Below are 23294 nucleotides of genomic sequence, written 5' to 3'. Positions count from 1 at the left end.
AAAATTGCACTTTTGAACCATTGCGGACTTTAGAAATATTAACTTTATTCCTTATCAAACTACACTCAAGTCTTTAAAAGAAATTCCTCCAAAAGATTTCGCTTGAAGTTGTTGCAAAAAAAAGATGTGTAGCTTCTATGGAGCCTTGGACAAGACAGAATTTTTTTTTCAACTCAAATTAATAATTTGTGGCCAAAAAAATGGTTTTATGTGCTCACATTTTTTTTTCTTTGATATTTTTCAGCATATTGTGGGCATAATATTGTGGGCATAAATTACTATTTTGTGGACACAAATTGGTAGTGAGAATTAAAGATACTAAAATGCTCATTTCTGTGCACAAAATACTCATTTGTGGACACAAGATACTAATAAAATGCCAAATTGCTGCCTGTTGCTAACTAGTGTGCACAACATGCTTCTTGTGCGCACAAGAAGCTCATTAGTGTGCACAAAATGACAATTTATGTGCATAAAATACTCATTTGCGTGCACTAATAGCTAAGTTGTTTGAAAAAAATGCCAATTTGATTGCACAAAATGCTAATAGTATGCCAAGTTGTGCCCTATTGCTCATTAATGAGCACAAAATGCTAATTTGTGTGCATAAATGTTTGCGCAGAAATAGCTAATTTTTGTGCAGAAATTGCTAAATTGTGCACGATATTCTCATTTGAGTACACAAAATACTCATTAGCGTGCATAAATAGCAATTTTTGTGCACATAATGGTCATTTGTGAACACAAGATGATATTAAAATGCCAAATTGCGGCCTGTTGCTAATTAGTTTGCACTAAATACCAATTTCTGTGCACAAAGAATGCTCATTTGTATTCACATATTGCAAATTTGTGCACAAAAAAATACTCATTTATGAACACAAAATGCTAATAAATCACCAAATTGCATCCAATTGCTAAATTATTCACAAAATTCCAGTTTGAGGACACAAAATGCTCATTAGTGTGCACAAAATGCCAGTATCTGAGCACAAATTACTTATTTGTGGACACAAGTAGTTAATTTTTGCATCTTTCATTTTAGCTGCATTGATAAACTGTGAATTTGTTGTTTAATTAGTCTTGAATTTGATGCCCTTTTTTATTCAAAAACGTTCCTCTCTTAACTAAGTGACCTAGTCACCTAGAAATCCTTTGAGTCAATTGTCTCATGAGGATAAATGCCAGATGTTAAGCCAAGTGACACAAAGATCATCTTTGTCTCATTCTTCTTTAACTGTTGTAAGCAAGCAAAAAAACACCTCATTTGTACCCACAATTTAAAAAGGGTCAACGGCTCCTTCTTTTCCCCCTTCCACTCGCTGATCCAGATCGAAAGGCCGATGTATTTACAAGACAAGTTCAATGACCTCTTGCTCTCGCCGCGCACACATCTCCCACTTGAGGAACTCCCTCCCTCTAATATCTGCTCATTTAACCTTCCAGCTGGTTCCCTCTTCTGTTCAGATGCACGGCGCTCCGCTGAACCAAGTTTGATGGCTAATCTGGTAGCGGGAGGCCACCCTCCTCCTAAACACACACAGGAGTGGGCGACCCTAATTGCTTATGTCACAAAGCTCTCTGACCCAGATAAGCCATCATTCCCCAAAGCTGTGGGGATAAACCCCACTTTACCTCACCAAACCTGCCTCTCCTGATCCACCACCCCCCTCTGAACATTTCTGCACCTTCTGCCACATAATTAACACCCTAAACAGGGGGTAGAGGAAAAGGAACGCACAGAACGGAGTCTGCGCAACAAGTGCGTTGGTTAGCATCTCCAAAAAGCTGATCAATTGTAGAAATTCAGGTTTATGTTGTGGAATAAACAGCTTCTGTTCGGGGAGGATGAGGTAAATTGGTTAAAGAAAGCTAATTTACAGCTAAGCGCAGAGTTGCGTGCTGCCAGCTCTCATGTGCTCAGGCTCATTAATGCGTCCGTTAATTGCAGGCTTAGCAGCAAAATGCCACAGAGCCTCAGATAGTTGTCAAGTGCAGAATGTCACACGTGCCCCACTTCACCAGCAGATGGCCAGCTTACCGATAAAGGTTGTTCCATAACACACTGGCAGTTGTTTTTTTTTAATTCCTAATTTGTGATCTTCCAGAAAATGTTGAGAAACAGGCTTTACCTGGAAAGGTGCACTTTAATACATATCGTAATTAGCAAGTAGGAGCTTTTAATTGGATGTCTGACCCACTCACCTTATTATCACCAATCAGGTCAGTGAAGAGAAGACCTTAAACCCCAATCCTAAGTCATGTTACACCACAAAGTGCTCAGCAAGTGATTTGACCACTAACATCTTGTGGTTAAAAGGAAAAAAATGTCAATTTGGGGCTAAAACGACTCAAAAAAAGCTTAGAAATTGTAGTCGTACTTTATTTATCTGTAATTGTTTCCTACGTTGCTATTTAAGTGATGCTTCTAAAAACAAATCTGACATTACATACCAGTGCAAATCTCTCTGCTGTAGATAATTGATTGGATTTGTTCGTTTCCAAGTGCTCAAAGAGCTTTCTGATGATTATGGCTGTTTTTTCAGTGGCTGTCTGGATGTTGTGTAACTTCTAAAACTGTGAATGTCTACCGGTTTAGAGTTAATAGAAAATCCATCAAAGCAATTGAGGCAATTATTATTTTGAAAAAAAAAAGAAGAGTTACACACACACAAACACACACACTACTTCACAAAAATAAAACCTCATAACAGCATAAAATAACGTAGATGTTCATTATGTAACAGTTTCATGCTACAACTTTAATTTACTGGTGTCAATAAAATCCAACCGGTTCTTGTTAAAGAAAATATTTTCACAATAAATAAACATGATGCACAAGAAAACTATAGAATAAAAAACTGTTTCATAAAATTAAACATGACAAAGACCTTCCTGCATACATACACAAGCCTTACCGAAAATAAGTATACTTCAAGTTTTAAAGTATAGAAAAGTATATTTCATGAAGTGTACCAAGTATGCTTTGTGTAATATACAAGTAAGGACCATGGTATAAGTTCATTTAAAGTGCAGAAACACAATGTTTGTTTCATTTGAATGTATGTCAGCATATTTCCTTTCTAGGAGTAATACTGAAGACATAAAAGTCTTTAGAGTTCTGCTCATCTTACTGTTGTTTTGTGCTCACAAATTAAATTTCTGGATATTTGAGTTAAAACTTTAAATTTTAACATTTCAGAAAATAAAAATGAAAGAAAAAAATTATATCTGGCATCTTGTTGTTCTAATAAATTATATCTAGTAAAAGCTGCAATAAATTGTAATTAATCGCAATTATCGCGATTAATCGCGATCAAAAGTGTAATTATCTGATTTTTTTTCTAATTAATTGACAGCACTAGTTACACAAGTATGCTATACAAGTAATCTTGTGTCTAAATTTGACAAATTTAAGTTTACGCTAAGTTTATGAAAGTACACTTTTGAAGTTTATCCAATGTAGCTTTTAAGGTTTTTAAAATAAATGTTTAATATACTGGAAATATCCGAAGAATACATGCTCCACTTTTAATGCTGTGTAAGAAAATGTTTAGCGACAGTGACAAATATAGGTTAAATATATCTAAGTATAATTAACACGAACTTGTAAACTTTGTCTCTAATAAGTATCTAAAAAGTAAACTGAAGGTATAAATTCTTAGTTTGTGTTTTCAAAAAGTATACTATAGTACAATAAACTTGAGTATACTTATTTTTGGTAAGGGAAGACTGGTGCTCATGGTTTAATACTGATATATCAATCAAATCAAAACTTTATTTTATAAAAAGCACTTCTCATACTTTGCTCTTCTCAAAGTCAGCAAGTAAAGACTAAAACCAAACTTGTGCTTTTGGTTCAATTCCAGTTCCACATCAACCTCGTACACTGATGGGTTTAGCCACTAGCTTTGCTACATTTCTGCTTGTGGCTGCGTTTCCCATCATGATGTTTAAACTGCAACAAAAAGCGAGAAAACCCGTTATCCAGTGTTTGATCAGCTCCCAGTGTTGATAAAAACCAGTGTTTTACATTGTGTTTAAATGTAAGATATTCCTAGTATAAATGAATATGTTCAGTTTACATACAAATATCAGCACTCACACCGTTTGGATATGGCTGAGTAATTTGTGTTACTAGAGTGGCTCTTGCCATCTGGTGGTCAGAGTAAATCATCTGTTTAACTCCAATGAAGATTTTAACACGTTCTTGTAGCATTTTTATGATAGTGGAGGACATATATAAAGACAATTAAGATTTAAATTAGTAATTATGTGTATTTCTTTATTCAAATCCATATGAATCATGAAAAAAACTGTTGACATGTAATTGTTTTTTATCGTCCAATCGGGTTTAAAACTGTACGGCTGGATATCATGTTTTTTTTATTTTTATTTTATTTTATTTATTTTTTATTTTTTTAATGAACTCCTATATTCCTCGTTAAAAATACCACAAGAACATGCTAAAAGCATTATTTTCATCAGATTTTGTCTTTAACGTAACACTGCATGGGTTTAAAACCAAACTGATTCAAACAATTCAGTCAATGATATATGTATATTCTTTAAAAAATAAAGAAAAATCCCAGACAAGCAATTTATGGCACCTAAAACTACTGGCTTTTCTGCATATTGATATTGCTGTCTCTGTGTGTGTGTCTGTCTGCTACACATCACCTTAAACACAACGCACATTTCCTTTGCTGATGTCTGAAATAAGGGAAATAGCATAACTTGTGGTGCACTATATATATATAAAACTTAAGAAAAAACACCCAAAAGGTACAAAACACACAGGTCTGCTTCATGCTCTGCTCTCACACAGTGAGCCAAAAGCTGGATGTCAGACTGCAAATGTCAAGGCTACATTGTATCGATGAGATGTCAGTATTTAAAAAGGTTTTAGAGTGTTTTGTATGAGGTTTAAGTGGCAGGACCCCTTTGTTTTACACCTATATACAAGCTTTCTTTATTTATCTTTTCTTAATCTGGGAAACTTTTAGTTCATTTCAAAAATGAAATGCAATGTACCCTTTCATAATAAATTAATCATTTCTCAGTTTCGGTCCCTGTTAGTCTCAAGAAAACGTTTGCTATTTTTCAAAGACTTGAACTTACTATTTAAAACTCCCAAATGTGTAGCATCATCAGATGCTTCAAGGAAACTGGGACGTTTGAAATCTGAGCAGGGAGAGCTTCAGTGCATATGAGAGGACTTTGTCTTTTTCTCAACACCGTCGCATGGAGGATGGGTATTTGGCTTTCAGGCCCTCTTTGAAGCTGCGGAACAGAACGCGGTTGTGTTTGTTTTCTTCATCTTTCTTGGCGTGGAACTCCCCCTGGACCTTGAAGCCGCGGTGCACGACGAAGGCAGAGCTCAGTACAGAGAACTTGTATCCAGCCACGTGGAGCTCGCAGGCCTGCAGGAGGATAGATAGTGTAATTTCAGCAGTGGTTTTATATATATATATATACTGCGATTGTACAGAGTGACTTCCAGTTTATAAATTATGTCTATGGTTTAGAACGGCAAAGCTGACAGCTGGACGCTATTTAAAGCAATATTACATAAATAATTAAAGGTAACTGTTCACTCCTGTCAGTTAAGGTTTTCTAATTGTAATCGAAATGTGTACAATATTTATTTTATGAATGTCCTAACTGGTTATATTCATTTCTTGCAAAATCGTATTGATGAAACCTTTTTTATAACCCTAACCCTTCCTCTGGATCTGGGGCATCTTGACTTAACCCTAAATCAAACTAGAAAAGTTGAAAAGTGTGAATGCTTTTTGCTAAATCTGGTTGCTGAAAATGCTAAAGCAATTTACTTTAATGGCTAAAAGGATGTGCTAAAAACACAAAAGTTATTTGCAAAATGCAAAATTTGCTAAAAGGCTTGAAATTTAATTAAAGAACTATGAAAGACCGCTAATGTTGGTCTAAATTTCTGATATTAGTAAGTTTGCTTAAAAATCCTTATTACATGCTATTTTGCAAAAACATGTGCTTAAATATGAGATTCGTTCTAAATTAGCCCCAAAAAACCCTTACAGTAGGTGCCAAATAAGCCTTAAAAGCTAGCACATTGCTAAAATATTAGCTAAACTCCAAAATAACCTAAAAATCCTCAGTAAAATTAGTTAAAAATGTTAGCCTGGTGCTAAAATATTAGTTAAATGAAAAGTAGCCTAGCAACCTTGGTAGATAACAAATTTGCCAAAAAAAAAACACCAGCATGTTGCTAAAATACTAGATAATACTGGCATAAAAAACTCAGTAGATGCCAAATTATCAAGATGAGCTAGCATAATGCTAATATAACAGCTCATTGCCAGATTATTTAGAAAATACTGTAAACAATGGCCCCAAAGTGCACAAAGTTTAGGAATGTGAAAAATTTCTTATTCACTTCCTATGGCACATTTTTTGCTTAATAGTTATGAATAAAAAAAAGTACAAGCATTCAATCAAACTCATTTGAATGAACCAAATGTGACGTAAGTGTGTTTTATTTTTGTTTTTTATTTTCTAATCAATGCATTTAATTGTTTCTGTAATGAGTTTGAAATATTTGCGTTTTCTCCTGTATTTTTCAATCTATGCTTGAAATAAACCAATCAATCAATCAATCAATATTCTGAACAAGCTGAACATTTTGATGTCAAGATTGCTGAAATCGCTGTAAGTGTGATAGAGTTTTAGTCACTTTGTTTTTATTTTTCTTCAATAATTTCTTCAATAGTTACACAACATAAGTCAAATTTTTGAATTTTACCAACCTGGCTAATACGGTTGAAGCCATATTGTTTGAAGTTCTCATTGTATAGGGGGACCGTGCGAGGTCCAATGTAGAAAGGCTCCCACGGGTCCACCCAGGTGAGCGTGTACGCAACCTCCAGGGTGCCTGTCCCCCTCACATGGTTGTTGACCCACTGGGAGTAGTTGGTGGGGGCTTGACAGCGAGGACAGAGCTCTTCGTAAAACGGGCGAACTTCACCGACCTGGTAGAGTTGAACCAACTCCGCCTTGTTGGCTGGAATCTTCCTGGCATGGCGAATCTCAAAAGCAGGAAGGACAAACACCTCATCGCTGGTCGGTTGGCGCTTCATGACCATGGTGAGAAACTGCTGGTGCAGGTCGGCGCTTGGCATCATGTCGATGTCGATGACCAGGATGTAGGAGGACTCCGTCCCGCTCCGGGCGATGTTTCGAAGGAGGTTGTTGGGGTAGGAGACGTTCCCGTTGATGTCATAGTTTTTGTACTTGTCTCTGTGGGTTTCCAGTCTGGAGTACACAGAGGGACAGTCCTCCAGGCCAACAAAATGCTCCCGGTCCTGCTCGGGGAAACTGGCCATCTCCTCTGACAGGCAGACTAAGTGGAAGTCAACCAGAGCTTGGATGTGAGGGCAGAAGAAGCTGAGAGCATAGACCAGAGCTGTAGCAAACTTCACATCATCTCCATGGGCAAAGATAGCCACAGACAGAGGGTTCTGCCACCTTTCCAGGAGTGACTCTAAGTGGTGGAGATTGTTAATAGTAGTGTGTGTGGCCAAAGCCAGGACATTGGAGTTTAGGTCTGAGCCAGATATCTGATTGGTGGTGAAATCGCTTTTGATCAAGTTCTTGTAGACCCTGTATTGACCACTGCTGTCAAAGATCCCCCCAGTAGACAGTGAGTACCTCAGACGCTCTTTCCGGGTGTTTTTCTCAGGTGGCGCGTTTTTCTTGGAAGCAGAGCCGCCGAACAGTTCGGAGTACCGGTACCGCTGCTGCTTGCCGTGGAACTTGGACAGGAAGGACAGGTAGATGAGCTGCAGGAGCGCCACGATCAGCAGAGCACTCAGCACCACCTTGAAAGCGGAACATTTCTTCGAGAGATGCATCCCAGTAAACAACAACAACAGGAAAAAAAATATCAAAATAGATCCAAACCCCGCAGCTTCTTCCTTTGGAGCAGGCTGTCCAGAAGCTCCTGCTAACGTTACATGCTAACGCTGCAGCCCGAACGACTAGAGAGGCGGACAACACACAACCGCATGTCTACCTGGTTCCATCTTGCACCGAGATGGATGTACTGACAGTTCGGAACCACGCGAATCAGTACCGATGCAGACCCTTTGAAATCCACCAAATCACAACACCTCCGGATCTGCTGCTGCGACGGCGGCGCATGTGGATGTGTAATGACCGTAATGTCGGGTCAAAGAACGCAGCCTGTTTTTGGTTTGACAGTTCTCAGTAGGTAAAATTGGTCGCACACACTGAAATGACATTTACAGTAGAATAATATGCTTATGTAAAATACAATTAAACAGCGAAACAAAGATAGACTCAGCGAGACAGACGTACTTTTGTAACGTTTAATAATAAAGGGTTGACATATTAGGTGTAACAGACGAGGTGGCCGAGTGGTTAAGGCGATGGACTGCTAATCCATTGTGCTCTGCACGCGTGGGTTCGAATCCCATCCTCGTCGAATAACATTTATGATTTTTTATTTAACTTTTTTGGTGAATAAGTGCTAAAACTGCGAGCCAAGACAGATATTTTGAAACTCACAAATGCTGTTGTAACACCTTGCCCACAACAGTCAACATGAGAAAATAACATCAATATACCATGTAGTAAATGCATTCATTTTAGTGTACAAAAAGTGTGAGAGTGGATATTTATTTTTAAAAATAATTAGCAACCTTTCATCTTTAGCAACACATTTTTTTATTCAGAACTTGTGATTTTTGCTCTTAAAAAATATATATGTGAAGCCATGTGGTTGTCACTTAAGATGTCTTTAAATTAAGTTTTATTGTTCTGCCTTTAGAGACTTTTCATCCTCCTCAGAAGAATAGCAAATTATATTACTAGTGTAAAAAATTTGTTTGTAGCAGGGGTGTAATGATTAATGGATTTTCCACTCCATGATATTTAAATAAAAAAATGATAATTTAATCGATCTTGGAATTTACAATTTGGATTGACACTTCCAAGGATATTTTACTGGTCAGTGAATTGGATTGTTACATGAATTGGATCAACCACCACAAATTATGAAATGAAATGAATCGTTACACCTTTAGTTTTCAGCCATTGAAATTTAATAAGGAAATTTAAGACAGTATTTTAGCCATCAAAAAGAGAAAAGGCAAAAAAAGCGTAACCTCAAGTGATACATGTTAGCATTCAAAAATGGACATACAGAGGCAGAGAGAGCGCTTTGACCTTCCAGCCACACCTTCTTTTTCAAACTAAGTTTTTCAGTGCTGTAAAAATCAAATGACCCTATTAACATTGTTCATCGTTGCAGACTATGACACCAGAACTCCAGCTCCACTTTTGGATCCTCCTCCTTCACTGTCTCTGGAGGATGCTCCCGACTGGCCCTCTCCCTCTCCTTCTCCCACCAGCCGGATGTTGTAGCGTTCCCTGTACTCTGTCAGTTCTCGGCCTTTCGTCTGCATCTGTATATTGATGGCTTCGGTTGCTTTGGAGATCTATTAGGAGAGAGAAAGAGAATTGGGTTTTTCTTTTAGTGACAGAATTCTGTGCTAAATATGTTACTTTGGTTTTATTTAAATTCACCTGTTCCTTGTTGTTTTCCAAAGCAGGTAGAACTTCTTTCACCGTTCTCTCCACTAAGACCCCTCCAACCAGACGATAGCATTTCCTAGAAGGGTCCACTTCCTTCAGAGTTTCAATAACTAAACTGAACAAAAATAGAAATAAAAAAATCTGAATATTATAAATTATCAGTTATATAACAAGGTGCAAGACAAAAAAAGGTCTATTTCACTGCAGGAGGCAACATGATTTGATAGGGAGTGTTCTTAAGAGCTCTCAGCAGAGCTGCCAACCTGTGCTCATTGATGTCCATCTCCAGCTCTGCGGCTTTAGACGCCATGCTGCGCTGCTCCTGACGCATCCTCTGAAAGGTCGCCACCACCTGTAAACAACACAACATCAATAGAGACATGCAGACCGATGACATTTGACCTGATCAGCTGTTTCCGACTGCATCGATTTTACCAAACCTTAAAAAGCAAAGCATGAATTTAGTGCATAACATTGATTTATTTGAACTGAACATTATAGAGTATAATGTAATGAACTAATCTGATTACAAGAAATTATCTACGAATCATCAGCATTTCCTTTTGTTATAAAGGACTACACTATCTGCTTACTGTTGAAAGTGATACACAAACAATATCAAAAAAATAATTTGTATTTGACAATTACCATACCAATAGAATTATCTTAAAAAAACATTAACTCAAAACCTTTATTTATTTGGAATGGACAACAACAAAAAAAATAGATTATCCATCTTTAAAGGAGTCCTATGTATGTTTCAAATGGAACCAGAATACACAAATGAGATTTATAATCCCCACTCTGAAAGCATTTCATTTTTTAAGTTTAGAAAATGAGATGTCCAATTTTTTATATATTTGAATTCCATCTTTCAAGCTTTTTTAAATTTTTTAATCAAGATAAACGTATTAATAGACACTTGCAAAAAAACTGAACCACACATTTGAAGTTAAGAGCAACAGAAAAATGGCAGAACTAAAAGAAATGTCAATAGTTTTTGTTTTTGTTAACGCATGGGAAGCTGTGAAACAGACAGGTCTTTGCTTCCACTTTAATTTTGAAGCTGAAACAGTAATAGTGATTGATCTTTTCACAATTACAGAGAGCTTGTGATCTTTAGCTGCATGACTCAGAAACCACCAATCACTGCTGGTTGACCAAAATCAGCGAGCGGGAACACTTGTGCGGCTGGATCCGTGTTCAGGCGGTCCACCACTCTGCAGGTGAGTGTCAAGAGCTTTGAATCCATTGCAAACAGGCAGAGTAGAGATCTAAAACATTTGTGGAAGGTGTTCTTTTTGGCTTGTTGAAAAAACTAGTATATTTTTGACTATTTTTAAGGCTCTATTATACTGGCCAGGATTGATGGAGAAAACAAAGAAATGAAAAGTTTGAGCACAAGAACTTATACTGAGGGAACTTAAAGGTAGATCTCATCTTCCTGATGGCATCTTCAGAATAGCAACAATTCAAAACAGTCTGGGTCCACGTCCTCAAGGCTGTATAAGTATTTTTAAATATTGTTTTTCAACAATCACTGAATAAAAATCAACACATTTCAACAGTCTTCAATTGTGGGCACCGGTTTGCCATTTTTATGCTAATTTGCCCCTTTTATGTACCTGTAAAGGTTATTTTCCATCACTAAGACGTCGCTTTAAAATAATATTTTAGGGGGTTGTTTTATGATATGAGACTTCCGTGGTCCTTGAGCAGTGCATAGTTGGGTCTAAGTAAAAATAGCATCGTGCTCCGTCAGACCCATTCCAAGCGCCACACCACACCCCCCAGAGAGGGTGCATTTTATCTCTGACGCTATCCCATTATATGATATAAAAACAGCACAAATTTGACCTAAATTCATGCTTACAACTACATTCTTCTCCGCATGGGTCTGACAGTGCAAGACACTCCTGTGGCCACCGGGAAGCTAACGTTAGCGGTGGCTAGCTAAACGTCAGTATAGTTACTTTCTGATGAATTAATACGAATAAAATCAAACTATCTTATTAGTACCGACACATAAAACTCTACTGTTCATTATGATACCTGTTCGGCTGATTGGGCGGACTGTTTTCCAGCCGCGCTGCTGCTCGATTTGCTACCCGTGCTGCAGTTGGCTGCCATCTTGGAAGAGTGTCACTTGAAGGACCCGGCCCATGTGAAAATGTAGGCTCATGAGACCGCCTGTATAAAAATACACAGAAACAGATGACGGACCTAATAAAATATGTAAAATAAAGCATATTATTGTTTTGGTTATATTCCGATTGTATATTTTACTTTTTTTCTACGGAAACCAAAATATTTATTTTAATATTTTTTATTTACATTTTTAATAAGGCGATTTTTCAGACCCGTTCCTCTTATATGTATATTATATATATCTTATGTGTAATAGAAGTATTTATCAATAATTATCAAAAAAAAAAAAAAAACGTTCAGCTGTAACTAAATTATATATAGCAGGACAAGCAAAAAGACAGACGAATGACCTCCATCATTTTCATCATCATGGCCTCAAGAACATGATAAAAACACCAAAGACACGAGTTTCATTTGTGATTGCTTCATCAAAATCCTTTCAGTGCTTAAGTCGCCCTCTTGTGGTTACCAATTGAAAGCACATCTTTAATCCGTGTATAAACTAAAATAATTCTTGTTTGTTATTAAAAAAAACTAATAATAATAATCATGAGTTTTTCTTCAAACCACAGTTTATACTTAAGTGTGTTTTCATTACCTAAAAGTATTTAATTGACTGTATCTTTATACTTTATCCGCTCAGTCTTTATGATTCATATTGAACAGGATTGTTTGCAGTTTATGAGTCAAAACAAACAGTTGATAAAGAGATAAGCAAAGACTCTTTAAAAAACGTATTTATAATTTTATTTATTTATTTATTTTGTTTTTACGTCTAATAATATTTAATATCGTAAAGAGATTATTGAAAAGTATATAATATATTCCAAATGTTTCTATCTTAAGATGCAGTATACCATTACATCCAGTAGATGGTGTTAGTGAGCTAAGGACTGGTTTCTAACTGCTTCCAGACTGTAGAGAGGAAGAGCATGTTGTCAACCTTTGTCGCCCTCTTGTGGTTATTTATTGAAGACACATCTTTAATCGGTATAGAAGCAGTTCTTTCAGGTTCTATCAGCTTCTGATTTAGAGATAGTCAAAGAGTTTTTAAACGTGTTAACATATTTATTTATTGTTTTTCTTTGTTTTTTATACATCTAATCATATTTGAAATCGTAAAGAGATCATTTAAAAATATATAATATATTCCAAAAGTTTTCATCGTAAGATGCAGTATACCATTCTATCCAGTAGGTGGTGGTAGTGAGCTAACAACTAGTTTCTAACTGCATCCAGACTGTAAAGAAGAAGACCGTGTTGTCAACCTTCTGCTCAGAATGAGAGCAAATGTTAATGTTACACTAACCCGAGTTAAACAGAGGTAGCCAATAACCTAAATGGGTTAAACGGTGAAGCTGACGGTTCTCGGGATCAATGTTCAGTTGGATTTGGAGATCGTGTGCCAAGAATGTGGCGACTTTAGCTAGACGGAGACACAAAACCGCGCTGCTAAACAGGTATGTTTTGGGAGGATGGAAGCTGTGTTGAATTTTTAAAAATAAATGCAATAATATGAGTAGAAATCCCTATTTATTTTAAATAAGTCAGTGTTTATATCGAAATTATCAATGCAAAAAAAGTTATATATATATAAAGTAAATCCTGTACTCTGTAAAAAAAACTCTTAAGTGATTAAGTTTTTTCACTGACTTTGGATTTAAATCAATGGACTGCAACAATCTGTGCAGGATGTCCACATCACCTCCTCCTCTGGCTGCCATATGTCAGATGACAGCGACCCCCAACAAAGAGGCCAACTTCTCCACCTGCAGAAAGCTGGTGGAGGAAGCCAGAGAGAAGGGAGCCTCCATGGTCTTCCTGCCTGAGGGATTCGACTACATCGGATCCAGTCGAGAGGAGACTTTATCGCTCTCTGAAAGTTTGGCCGGAGACACGATAGCTCGATACATCAAAGTGGCAAGGTCCATTTAGAACTTTTGTTCTCAAATGTTAGTTTATATTCTCAAGTATATTCATTTATATTTCAGATTGGTAGATCCAAACAATACATCTCAAATATGAAAAAAAAAATATTTAAGGAGCATTTATTGGAGAATGTGACTTCTGGCTAAATACGACAGAAATTCAATTAAAAAAAATACAAAATCAGCCACCAAAATAGTACAAAAACAACACTTAAAACACACAAAACACACACATGTAGGTATATTTGGAAGGAGCATAGATCCTTTAAATCAGGGATTTGAAAACCTTTAACTAAAACACCAATTTGGTCCAGTTTCTTACAGACTAAAACCAAGTGACAGCTGCAAAGTTTCACTTCACCATTTAAAAAAAAAAACACTTCATGTTTTTGTGGCCATTAACCCAGTTTTGTTTTAAAAATTGCGCTTTTAAACATTTGTGATAACTGCATTATATTAGTGGTTATGGTATTGTTCCTGACAGCAGCACATTCATGTTCCTTTCAAAATAAAATACACCCAAATACGATCCTCCTGGTGCAGTTGATTTACATGAATTAAAATGAACAAAAGTCAAGTCTCATGTGGAATTTTCTGTCATTATGGAGCGGTGTCGCACTTCTTCTCCTTTACTATTAAATACAAGCGCAACATTGGTGTAGAATCCAATTTTGTTAAATGCTCAAATGCACATGTAATTAACTTAATTAACTAAAAATTAATTAAACAAAACTATAATTATTTCTTAAAATTGGTAACATTTTTATTTCAAGTCAAAGAGCCACAAATGAGGGATAAAAGAACTTAAGATATTTTTACTTTAAATTGAGCAGTTCAGGTCAACTTTTTTTATATTTTGATAAGTCACAAATAACCAAAATAATGCTAAAATGTACTTTTATAATGGTGTGGTTATTTAGAAACCCTATACTTTAGACATAAACTGGTGGATTATCGCTTCTTATCACGTAAAGTACCATATTAATGACATTACAGGCTGAAAATTTAAACTTTTGAATCTCTTTTGATGATTGTCGTTGCCTTTCCTTTGTGTATTTCACTTTGTAGCCTCACAAATATGTGTTTCTGTATGACCAACATGTCCAAAAGTGAACAAAACCAAATTTGCTCACAATAAAAATGTGACTACAGAGATTTCTTAGGAACCAAAGGCAACAATACAAGAAAATGCATGGTATAAGTTACACATGTGCAGTTTTCACATTGTAAACAGACACACAAATGCAAACACTTAGTATTTATTGTTCTACAAGAACAAACTATTTTTTAAACATCAATTTTCATCATTTTTTTGCATTAATAGTTGATATGTTTTTGTGACATGTTTAACTGAGTAACAGAAGGAAATTTAGAAATATTTCTAAGTAATAATCTAAACAACTAGCAGCCATCTTTTTTTATAATGTTGTAACTTTTGTTCACTAGGCAGTTGGATGTGTGGCTGTCTCTCGGAGGATTTCATGAACAAGGGCCTGACTGGGAACAAGAAAGACACATTTACAACAGTCACATCATCATCGACAACAAAGGTTTGGACTTTATAAAAAAAAAAAAAAATTAGAAAACGTTTGTTGTTGTGGGTGCACACTCATACACGTGAACTGTGTTTACAGGAGACATCCTTTCAGTGTACAGGAAGTCACATTTGTTTGACGTGAAGCTACCAGAAAAAGGAATTTCTCTGATGGAGAGTGACTTCACCCTCCCCGGACCTTCACTTGTGGCCCCAGTGGAGACTCCTATTGGCAAGGTGCATCTATAGAGACACAAAGGAGTGAATTGTTTGTAGAGAAACATTACTTTCCCTCCTAAACAGGCTGTTTTTGCTCAGCACTAAATTAAGTAAAGGAGAATATTTCGAATCATTTTCGAAATATATTAATCTTTTGTTTTTTTTCTGTCTTGCAAAGGTGGGTTTAGGTATCTGCTATGATCTGCGGTTTCCTGAATTATCACTGGCTCTGCAAAGAAGCGGCGCCGACATCCTGACTTACCCATCAGCCTTCACTGTGGCAACAGGAGCTGCTCATTGGGAGGTGCGAAAAAAAAAAAAAAGCATTAAATTATGCTGATAAAAAAAAAAAAGTTTAAATTTCTTACCTGTTTTCAGGTGTTACTACGCGCACGAGCAATCGAGAGCCAGTGCTTCGTCTTGGCAGCAGCCCAGGTCGGCCAACACCACGAGAAGCGCTCGTCTTATGGTCACAGCCTGGCAGTGGACCCTTGGGGTGAAGTGCTGGCTGACTGTGGAGGGGACAGCCCTGGGGTGGTGATAGTGGAAGTCGACTTGGATAAAGTGAAGAGAACCAGGAAGAACATGCCTGTCCAACAGCACCGCAGGGACACTGCATTCTACCACAGTCTGGATCAAACTTCCACATGATTTTAAATCTCAAATGAGTAGTTTTATAAATTGAAACCACAGAAGTAGTTTTATTTTGTCTCTATTATTTTGAATCGATTCCTTGCTAAAATGCAAGTTGCATTGATGTACTTTGTTGGCAACATGCAAGAATGAAACACACTAAGACCTAGGATGGATCACTTTCCCCATGATTTGGTTCAAACTTCAGTTTTTATGTTTTGTTGTAGTTCAATATATGATTTGTGCTTTACAAGACGACAACAAAAAACCAAAACATTTAGGAAAATCCTTTTTTATTTGCTATGAAGCAAGGAATAATGAAGACAAACGTTACAGTCATCTTTTATTAAGCTTAGTGCAATGTAATAAAGCAATACATAATAAATCCCTCTTAAATTTAACACGACACGTGTGACACTTTCAATGTAAACATACTAGTTTTCACAAATATTGATTTCTCTACGTCTGTTATTTTGGTTTGTTATATCAAAATCCAACAACTTGTAAAATACAGAGCGTGTGACATGACATGAAAAAAATGCTCCCTCAAAATAACAGTTTGTGGCAACAAATTTGTTTTTTGTGCACATAAATTGACAATTTATGGCCACAAATGAAAATTTTTTATAAGGAATTTGTAGGCATTTGTATTTTATGACCACAAATAAGTATTTTGTTAGTTTATGTGAACAAAGTAGTATTTTTTCACCCACAAATGAGCATTTTGTGTGCACAAAGTAGTATTTTGTGTACTAAAATGGAATTTTGCAATCACAAATTAGCATTCCGTGTACTAAAATTTAATTTTGTGTGCACAAATTAGCCTTTTGTACCCACAAATTAGCATTTTGTGTGGTGAAATTAGCCTTTTGTGTAGTAAAATGGAATTCTGTGTGCATAAGTTAGCATTGTGCACCCACAAATTAGCATTTTGTGTGCTAAAATTAAATTTTGTTTGCATAAGTTAGCATTTTGGACCCACAAATTAGCATTTTGTGTGATAAAATGGAATTTTGCATGCACAAATTAGCATTCTATGTGCTAAAAATTGAATTTTGTATGCATAAGAGCATTTTGTACCCACAAATTAGGATTTTGTGTGCACAAATTAACATTTTGTGTGTATAAATTAGCATTTCGTGTGCTAAAATGGAAATTTGGATGCACAAATTAGCATTTTATGGCCACAAATCAGTAATAGGAATAGATTGTGCTATTCTAATTTGTGCATACAAAACAAATTTTGTCTTGTGTGCACTTATTAGAATTTATTAACACAAATGAGCATTTTGTGCCAGCAAATTAGTATTTTGTGTGCTGAAATAGATTTTCTTGCCCACAAATAAGCATTTTGTGGCCTCAAATTACTAGTAAGAATTGATTATAATTTAAATTATACTAATTTGTGCATTCAAAACAAAATTAGTATTTTAAGTGCACAAATTAGTATTTTTTGCCCACCAGTTAGCATTTTGTGCTCCAATGGCATTTTGTTGCCACAAATTAGCAGTAGGAATTGATTATACTATACCGATTTCTGTACACAAAATACTAATTTGTGAGAACAACATACTTAGTTTTGCCCACAAAATGCTAATAAAAGAGAAATTTGTGGCCATAAAACAATAATTATCATTATTTTTGACTAATTATTGGCCATGAAACATTAATTTGTGTGCACGAAACACTAAATTGTGATCAGAAATTACTAATTTGAGGGAACAATTTTTTTCTTTTTTGTTTTGTTTTTAATGTCATGTCTAGTGTAGGAAAAGGACGCAGCAAACCTCATTCTAGTGAGAGAATTTTGGATGATCAGTACAAAGCGCCAATCAATTTCTTTAAATTTGCGTTATTGTTGGAGGGAGGTGGACGGTTCCCTCATGAAAATATTGGGGTAATCATCTAAACAATCTATAAACAGGAGCATTTACAATCATGTGAAATATGAACAAGTTAATAAGGATTGATGAGTTTTGATCTCTAGGGCATGAATAATGTGCAAAAAGTGTTGAATGAGTTTGGATAAGCATGAAGTTTAAAGTATTAAAACTGCTGAATATATAATACTTTTATTAAAATCAAAAATGTGGGTTGACTCCAAGATTAAAGTCAGAATTTTAAGATTACTGAAGGTCTTTGGACTTTCCTTTGTTTGTTTTGATGGATAATGTCTCACTTGGAGTTTGGAAATCAGTTACCTCTGGTGGCAAATGTCAGACTCCTCCTAATTGATTCGATTCCCCCACTTCCGGTTTAGTCCCCGCCCCCTGATTGCAGAGATCAAATGAATAATTGATCAGCTGATGTCCTCGCAGCCTCTGCTGCTCTCTGAGCCAGTGGGTGGGAGCTGCGCCGCTGCAGCCCCTGCTGGGATGATGGGACGGCAACAGGAAGTCAACGTCACCGACACGGGACCGGAGCAAGACCACAGCAGCATCATGAGGAGAAAAATGTCAAATCTCGTCGTATAAGCAGGAGGGGGGGAAAAAAGCAAAATTTCACCAGTGGAAAAAGGATGTGTTGTTGTGTCCGAAGTGGGATTGAGGCACCGGGAAGGTACGTCCCGCTTCTTCCTCTCATTTCTGCGGCAGTTGTGGGTGTACTAGGTCCCGCTTTACATCACCAGAGGCCACCAACCTGTCACCTTCCCCTCAAATGTTGCTACTTTCGGCTGGACTACGCGTCCGTGTCGCCGCCGAACAGGTGTTAGCAGAGTTTGCTAGCTAGCTGTGGGAGAAGCTGTAAGCTAGCTCTCCGTGTGAAGCAGGTGATGGAAAGTGAGTGGAAATTCACCAGCCTGTGTGCATGCCTGAATTCCCGCCGGTTATAATTAGATTTGGTGGGCCCAACCATTTGTTTTCAGTTTCTTTTCTGCGCTATTTCTTCGCGTTTTCCAAGTCCCAAACATTCCCGGGCTAACTCCGTTATAACGGTCTGCTCACGTGAGCTTCGGTTTGACAGGGTCCGAGCTCACACCAAAACTTCAGTGTTATCCTCACTGTCGCCTTTTATTAAAATATTTTGTTCCTCCAAAAATAGTTTAAATAGTGGGGCTCGAAAGATTAGAAGTTTGGCGTCACGAGGAGGTTGTCTTCACATTTAGTTAAATTAAGTTACTACTTTTTTTTAAATTCTCAAAAATGTTTGTAATTTGTTCCTTAACCCATTTAAGAATAAATAATTTTAGACTTAACTGTGTTTAGTAATGTTTCCCCACAAATCAGTGATAACTTATCAAATGGAATTTGGACCTTTTTGAGATGATTAAAACCATATCTGTGACCTTCACTAGTTATAGAATCCAGTTTTACTAAAGCATCTTATGGTACGTGTTATGACTTATTACATGGATTCATTTTAAATGTTTTATTTTTGTTATAACGTTTAAATTGGCTAACAATAATATACATTTAAATATTAACATACTTATGTATAATGCTGCAATATTATTGAATATTCATTTTATATACATAATTAAAAGGGATCAGAAATAGGCCAGCACGATAAATCGCAAATATATTGTTACCGCAATATCAGCCTGTGAAATAAACTGCAATAAATGGTTACCTTAAATGTGTACACATGCATGGACTAGGGCTGCCTCGATTACTACTAAAATAGTCGACGACTAATTAAATAGTTGATTAGTCATTACTTTATATTATATGGAGTCAGAGTGTACTAAAGTTGAAAGTTATGATAGCATTCTGCTAGCTTTTTGGACTATTTTGGCATTTATTTAGGTTCTTAGGCTAGTTTGGAGTTTAGCTAAAATTTCAGCTACATGCTAGCTGTTTTGGCTAACTTAGGCTTTTTTCATTTTTTAGGCTAATTTGGAGTTTGGTGAATACCACAGCCACATGTTAGCTATTTTGGCTAGTTTAGTTGTTTTTTTCCCCCAGTTCTTTAGGCTAATTTAGCATTTAGCTAATATTTCAGCTACATGCTAGCTGTTTTGACTAACTTAGGCTTTTTTTTTTTTTTAAGCTAATTTTTGCATTTAATTAATATTTTAGCTGGCTATCAGCTTCAACATTTTCAGCTATTAACCTTAGGGTTTTCAGCTATTAGCATCATCATTTTTAGCTATCAATTTTAGCATCTTTAGCTATCAGCACCATCATTTTCAGCAGCCAAATTTAGCTTGCAGCATTCACACTAGCATTATCACAAGTAATGCTGTATTTCTAATTTTTAGTTAGTTTAAAGCCATTGATGGTTAAAATGTGTGCTTTACATTCAGTTTGCACATGACCCGATTAGTAGACTTATCTGAAAAAATAATGGGTGATTAGTCGACTATTAAAATAATCGTTTGTGGCATCAGTGGCATAGACAGAAAAACTGTTGTTTACAAAAAACGTAACTTGTTATAAAAGGTCCACTTCAATGAAAGTCATGATTTTGGTGTTTTTAACGTGTTCTTTCAGCCGTTTACTCATGCTAAAAAGAGTATTTAAACTTAAATAGCCTTTCTGAATATATTCAAATTGTAAATCAGGAGCTGATGAAAAAAATGCAATTCAAAAAAGCTTGTCACCTATATACAACGGCAAGCTTCATTCTGATGCATCCACTTGTAGAAAAATAGATCCATGTACGTCTTTGTTTTCCTTGTCTGAGCTGGAATCTGGATTAAAAATGTACAACTGGATAGCTCCAATATTGCTTGCCGTTTTTGTTGCATCGCTACTATGATTTCGGGGTTTCGAGGGACTGTAAACTAGCGGAAGATGGTGTAAACAAAGGGTTAATGGGAAATGAGGGCAGGCATTAAAAAAACGACAGTTTTTAACATTTATTTTGGCATTATCATAATTAAACAACCACTGGGTACACTTTTAAAATATATCAAAAGATTATATTTGAAATATGATATATATTTAAAATATGATAGATTTTTATGTTTCAAGATTGACAAAACTATCTAGTTTTGGTCATTACTACTAGAAAGTGTAACCATTACAAAAGGTAAAAAACTGTTCTCTTATTCCAAACATACATATAAGTTCTTACCCGTCTCTTATTCAGATAACTTGTACTATAATTAATGCCAAGTAGAGCAGTTGGAGTAAAATTGAAAAATATTTTTTAAAAATATTTTTTAAGATCCACTCTGATGAAAATAATCTTTTTTGTGTGTTTTTAACATAATCTTGCAGCATTTTTGTCACAATATAGGACCTATATAAAATAATTTGCGATAAAATGCGAAGTGTGTTGAGCGTTCAAGACTCGTGCTGTAGCAAATTGGGAGTTTGGCCCCAAAACTGTGCAGTGGATTGATCCAGTATTGCTCGTTGGTGTTTTTGCGCCACTAATATTAGCTTGAAGCTAGGAGCTCACGCCTGAGCACGCAGAGTTCTCTGTGACGGGAAGGGGGCGGGTTGCTTTGTGACAAGAATCCAACCGACAACTTAGAAATGTATTTTTAATGAGCTACTGCTGCTGTACATTAAATATGTCATAAAAAACAAGAGAGGATTTTTGATTTTAGCTCAAAACTTCATAACCATAACAAAAAGATCACTGGGAATGACGTTACATTAGAGAAAAATATGGTTGGAGTGGAACTTTAGAATATAAATACGATACAAACTCGACAACAACAACAATTTATTTATTTTTTAATAAAGCACTTAAATTGTCTATGCAGATCCAAAGGGCTGTACATTAAAAGGGAATGAAAACATAAAGAAATAGATTTAAAGGATACAAAAAAATTGTGATAAAGTTACATTGTACAAACAAAACAGGGGAAAAAAAGGAGAATAAATCAAAATGTGTTGGTCTAAAAAAAAGTGATGGAATCTCTTCACTGTGCGTTAAAGATTGATTTTAACAATGCAAGACAGGTTTAAAACGAAGCAGACAGAAGCTTAATTATTGAAGGCGACCTCTTCAATTCTAGTTGTTTTTTCCGAAGCCTTTTCTATTCTTCTTTTAATATACATACTCCAGTTTGTTCTGGCTGTGGTGAGCTGTCTGTACTGTCACAGCAGGCTGGCCCTGTGTGGCTTTTTCCACACAGTGGTCACAGACAGGTCAGGCTAGTTGATTTGCCATCTCTAATGTGTTAATCTGCAACACTTAATTTGTTCTGCTTTCTACCCTTCAAGCGTGTTGTATGATGATCATTCGGGAACATGACCTCACAAATCTTTTGTGATTCTACATTTGGCCCAGTGTCTTTGATTCAGTATATTTATAGTTCAAAATATGCTTAATTTGATTTTTTTTTGTATAGTATAGAAAACAGAGTTCTAATTCAGTTGAGCTGTCAAGCAGCTGTCAACAGGCTTTTTTTGAATCAACAATTTACAGTCTTAGGATGTGTAAAATGAGCCATTGTGTCCACATCCACAGCCGATCTCACTTCTCAGATGTTCCATTTTGTTTGGCAACTGTGAAAGCTCATTGGACCAAACAAAAACATTGTGGTTGGCCTGAAAACAAGGGTCTGTCTGCTTGCAAATGAACTCTAGTTTGGTTCAGCAACAGCGTGCATGCAGATAGACTTCACGGTTTATTTTTGCAAGTTTGTGATGTTAGCAGCTTGGATTGTGGGGGAAAAAAAGGGCTAAGAACAAATATAAAGTAAGTTAATGCATTGAGGTCAAGATGCTTTAAATTAAATTCTGAAACTTGCTGAATTTTCTGGTTGTATTTCTTTAATTCCTGTTCAGTGTTCATTTGTGTAGTTCTGTAGTTATACCACTTTTACCTGCAGTTTTTGGTTTAGTCTAGAAAGAACTGTATGTACCAAATGAACGAGGAAATTACACCAATTCATACTTAAATCAATAGTCATCCAGACTATATCTATTGTAACAATGTCCTGAATTAGAGTCTAGTTTCACATTCTTCATCTTCATCTGTGGGGGGTATACACTAGTTTTTCAAAATACAACTTCCTACATAATTATATTGTAAATACAAAGTTGTTGGAGGCCCCTTGTGTTTGATGTGTTGCAAAAAAATATATATAAATGATCTACCTGTTTGATGAATAAGCAAATGTCACTGGATACCCATGTGGAGGAGATGTGTCCTCCACACACATGCTGAGTCACATCACAGCAACAGTTGTCTGGGCAACCCCTCCATGGTGACCAGCTGGAAAAAGTTGTTGTCTCCTCAGCAAGTTGTGTAACATCAGCAGCAGTTTGTTCTCTTGCTGCAGATTGTGTTTCTGTTACTGAGTGTAGCACATTCACGCAACCCTCCAGAACATC

The 23294-nt window shown here is 36.2% G+C and overlaps 4 protein-coding genes and 1 non-coding gene across 7 annotated transcripts in view; 3 read left to right on the top strand and 2 right to left on the bottom strand.

The window, feature by feature from the left end:
- Positions 1 to 4576: 4576 nt before the first annotated feature.
- Positions 4577 to 8181, bottom strand: b4gat1 (beta-1,4-glucuronyltransferase 1). The gene is made up of 2 exons (XM_024288691.2): positions 6786 to 8181; positions 4577 to 5423 (listed from the first exon to the last, which is right to left on the bottom strand). The coding sequence occupies exons 1-2, from the start codon at positions 7887 to 7889 to the stop codon at positions 5232 to 5234; spliced, it is 1296 nt and encodes a 431-aa protein (XP_024144459.1). The 5' UTR covers positions 7890 to 8181; the 3' UTR covers positions 4577 to 5231.
- A 219-nt stretch (positions 8182 to 8400) lies between these two features.
- On the top strand, positions 8401 to 8482 carry trnas-gcu. The gene has a single exon. It is a non-coding gene; the product is annotated as a tRNA-Ser (tRNA).
- Positions 8483 to 9078: 596 nt separating this feature from the next.
- pfdn2 (prefoldin subunit 2) lies at positions 9079 to 11797 on the bottom strand. The gene is made up of 4 exons (XM_024288313.2): positions 11647 to 11797; positions 9858 to 9946; positions 9586 to 9709; positions 9079 to 9497 (listed from the first exon to the last, which is right to left on the bottom strand). The coding sequence occupies exons 1-4, from the start codon at positions 11722 to 11724 to the stop codon at positions 9312 to 9314; spliced, it is 477 nt and encodes a 158-aa protein (XP_024144081.1). The 5' UTR covers positions 11725 to 11797; the 3' UTR covers positions 9079 to 9311.
- A 1116-nt stretch (positions 11798 to 12913) lies between these two features.
- On the top strand, positions 12914 to 16457 carry nit1 (nitrilase 1). Its single transcript, XM_024288312.2, has 6 exons — positions 12914 to 13202; positions 13434 to 13667; positions 15117 to 15220; positions 15305 to 15441; positions 15602 to 15727; positions 15802 to 16457. The coding sequence occupies exons 1-6, from the start codon at positions 13120 to 13122 to the stop codon at positions 16072 to 16074; spliced, it is 957 nt and encodes a 318-aa protein (XP_024144080.1). The 5' UTR covers positions 12914 to 13119; the 3' UTR covers positions 16075 to 16457.
- A 1866-nt stretch (positions 16458 to 18323) lies between these two features.
- The window catches only part of clcn3 (chloride channel 3), a 35820-nt gene continuing 30849 nt past the window's right edge, over positions 18324 to 23294 (top strand). The window contains exon 1 of one of the 3 annotated variants that reach the window (XM_024288305.2): positions 18324 to 18615. The gene's annotated coding sequence lies outside the window, so the exon portion shown is untranslated. The remainder of the gene's footprint in view (positions 18616 to 23294) is intronic. The other 2 variants (XM_024288308.2, XM_024288307.2) reach the window with 2 other exon arrangements.

The sequence above is a fragment of the Oryzias melastigma genome, linkage group LG18, assembly GCF_002922805.2.
Source record: "Oryzias melastigma strain HK-1 linkage group LG18, ASM292280v2, whole genome shotgun sequence".
NCBI lineage: Eukaryota > Metazoa > Chordata > Actinopteri > Beloniformes > Adrianichthyidae > Oryzias > Oryzias melastigma.
This window is presented reverse-complemented; position numbering and strand designations above follow the sequence as displayed.

Coding starts and splice junctions, on each gene's coding strand:
- nit1 (XM_024288312.2), top strand. CDS start 13,120: ATGTTCAGTTGGATTTGGAGATCGTGTGCCAAGAATGTGGCGACTTTA. Junction 13,668..15,116: donor CGATACATCAAAGTGGCAAG/GTCCATTTAGAA, acceptor TTTGTTCACTAG/GCAGTTGGATGTGTGGCTGT. Junction 15,221..15,304: donor CATCATCATCGACAACAAAG/GTTTGGACTTTA, acceptor CTGTGTTTACAG/GAGACATCCTTTCAGTGTAC.
- b4gat1 (XM_024288691.2), bottom strand. CDS start 7,889: ATGCATCTCTCGAAGAAATGTTCCGCTTTCAAGGTGGTGCTGAGTGCT. Junction 5,424..6,785: donor GCTTCAACCGTATTAGCCAG/GTTGGTAAAATT, acceptor ATCCTCCTGCAG/GCCTGCGAGCTCCACGTGGC.
- pfdn2 (XM_024288313.2), bottom strand. CDS start 11,724: ATGGCAGCCAACTGCAGCACGGGTAGCAAATCGAGCAGCAGCGCGGCT. Junction 9,947..11,646: donor CCGCCCAATCAGCCGAACAG/GTATCATAATGA, acceptor TGTTGTTTACAG/GTGGTGGCGACCTTTCAGAG. Junction 9,498..9,585: donor TGGAAAACAACAAGGAACAG/GTGAATTTAAAT, acceptor CTCTCCTAATAG/ATCTCCAAAGCAACCGAAGC.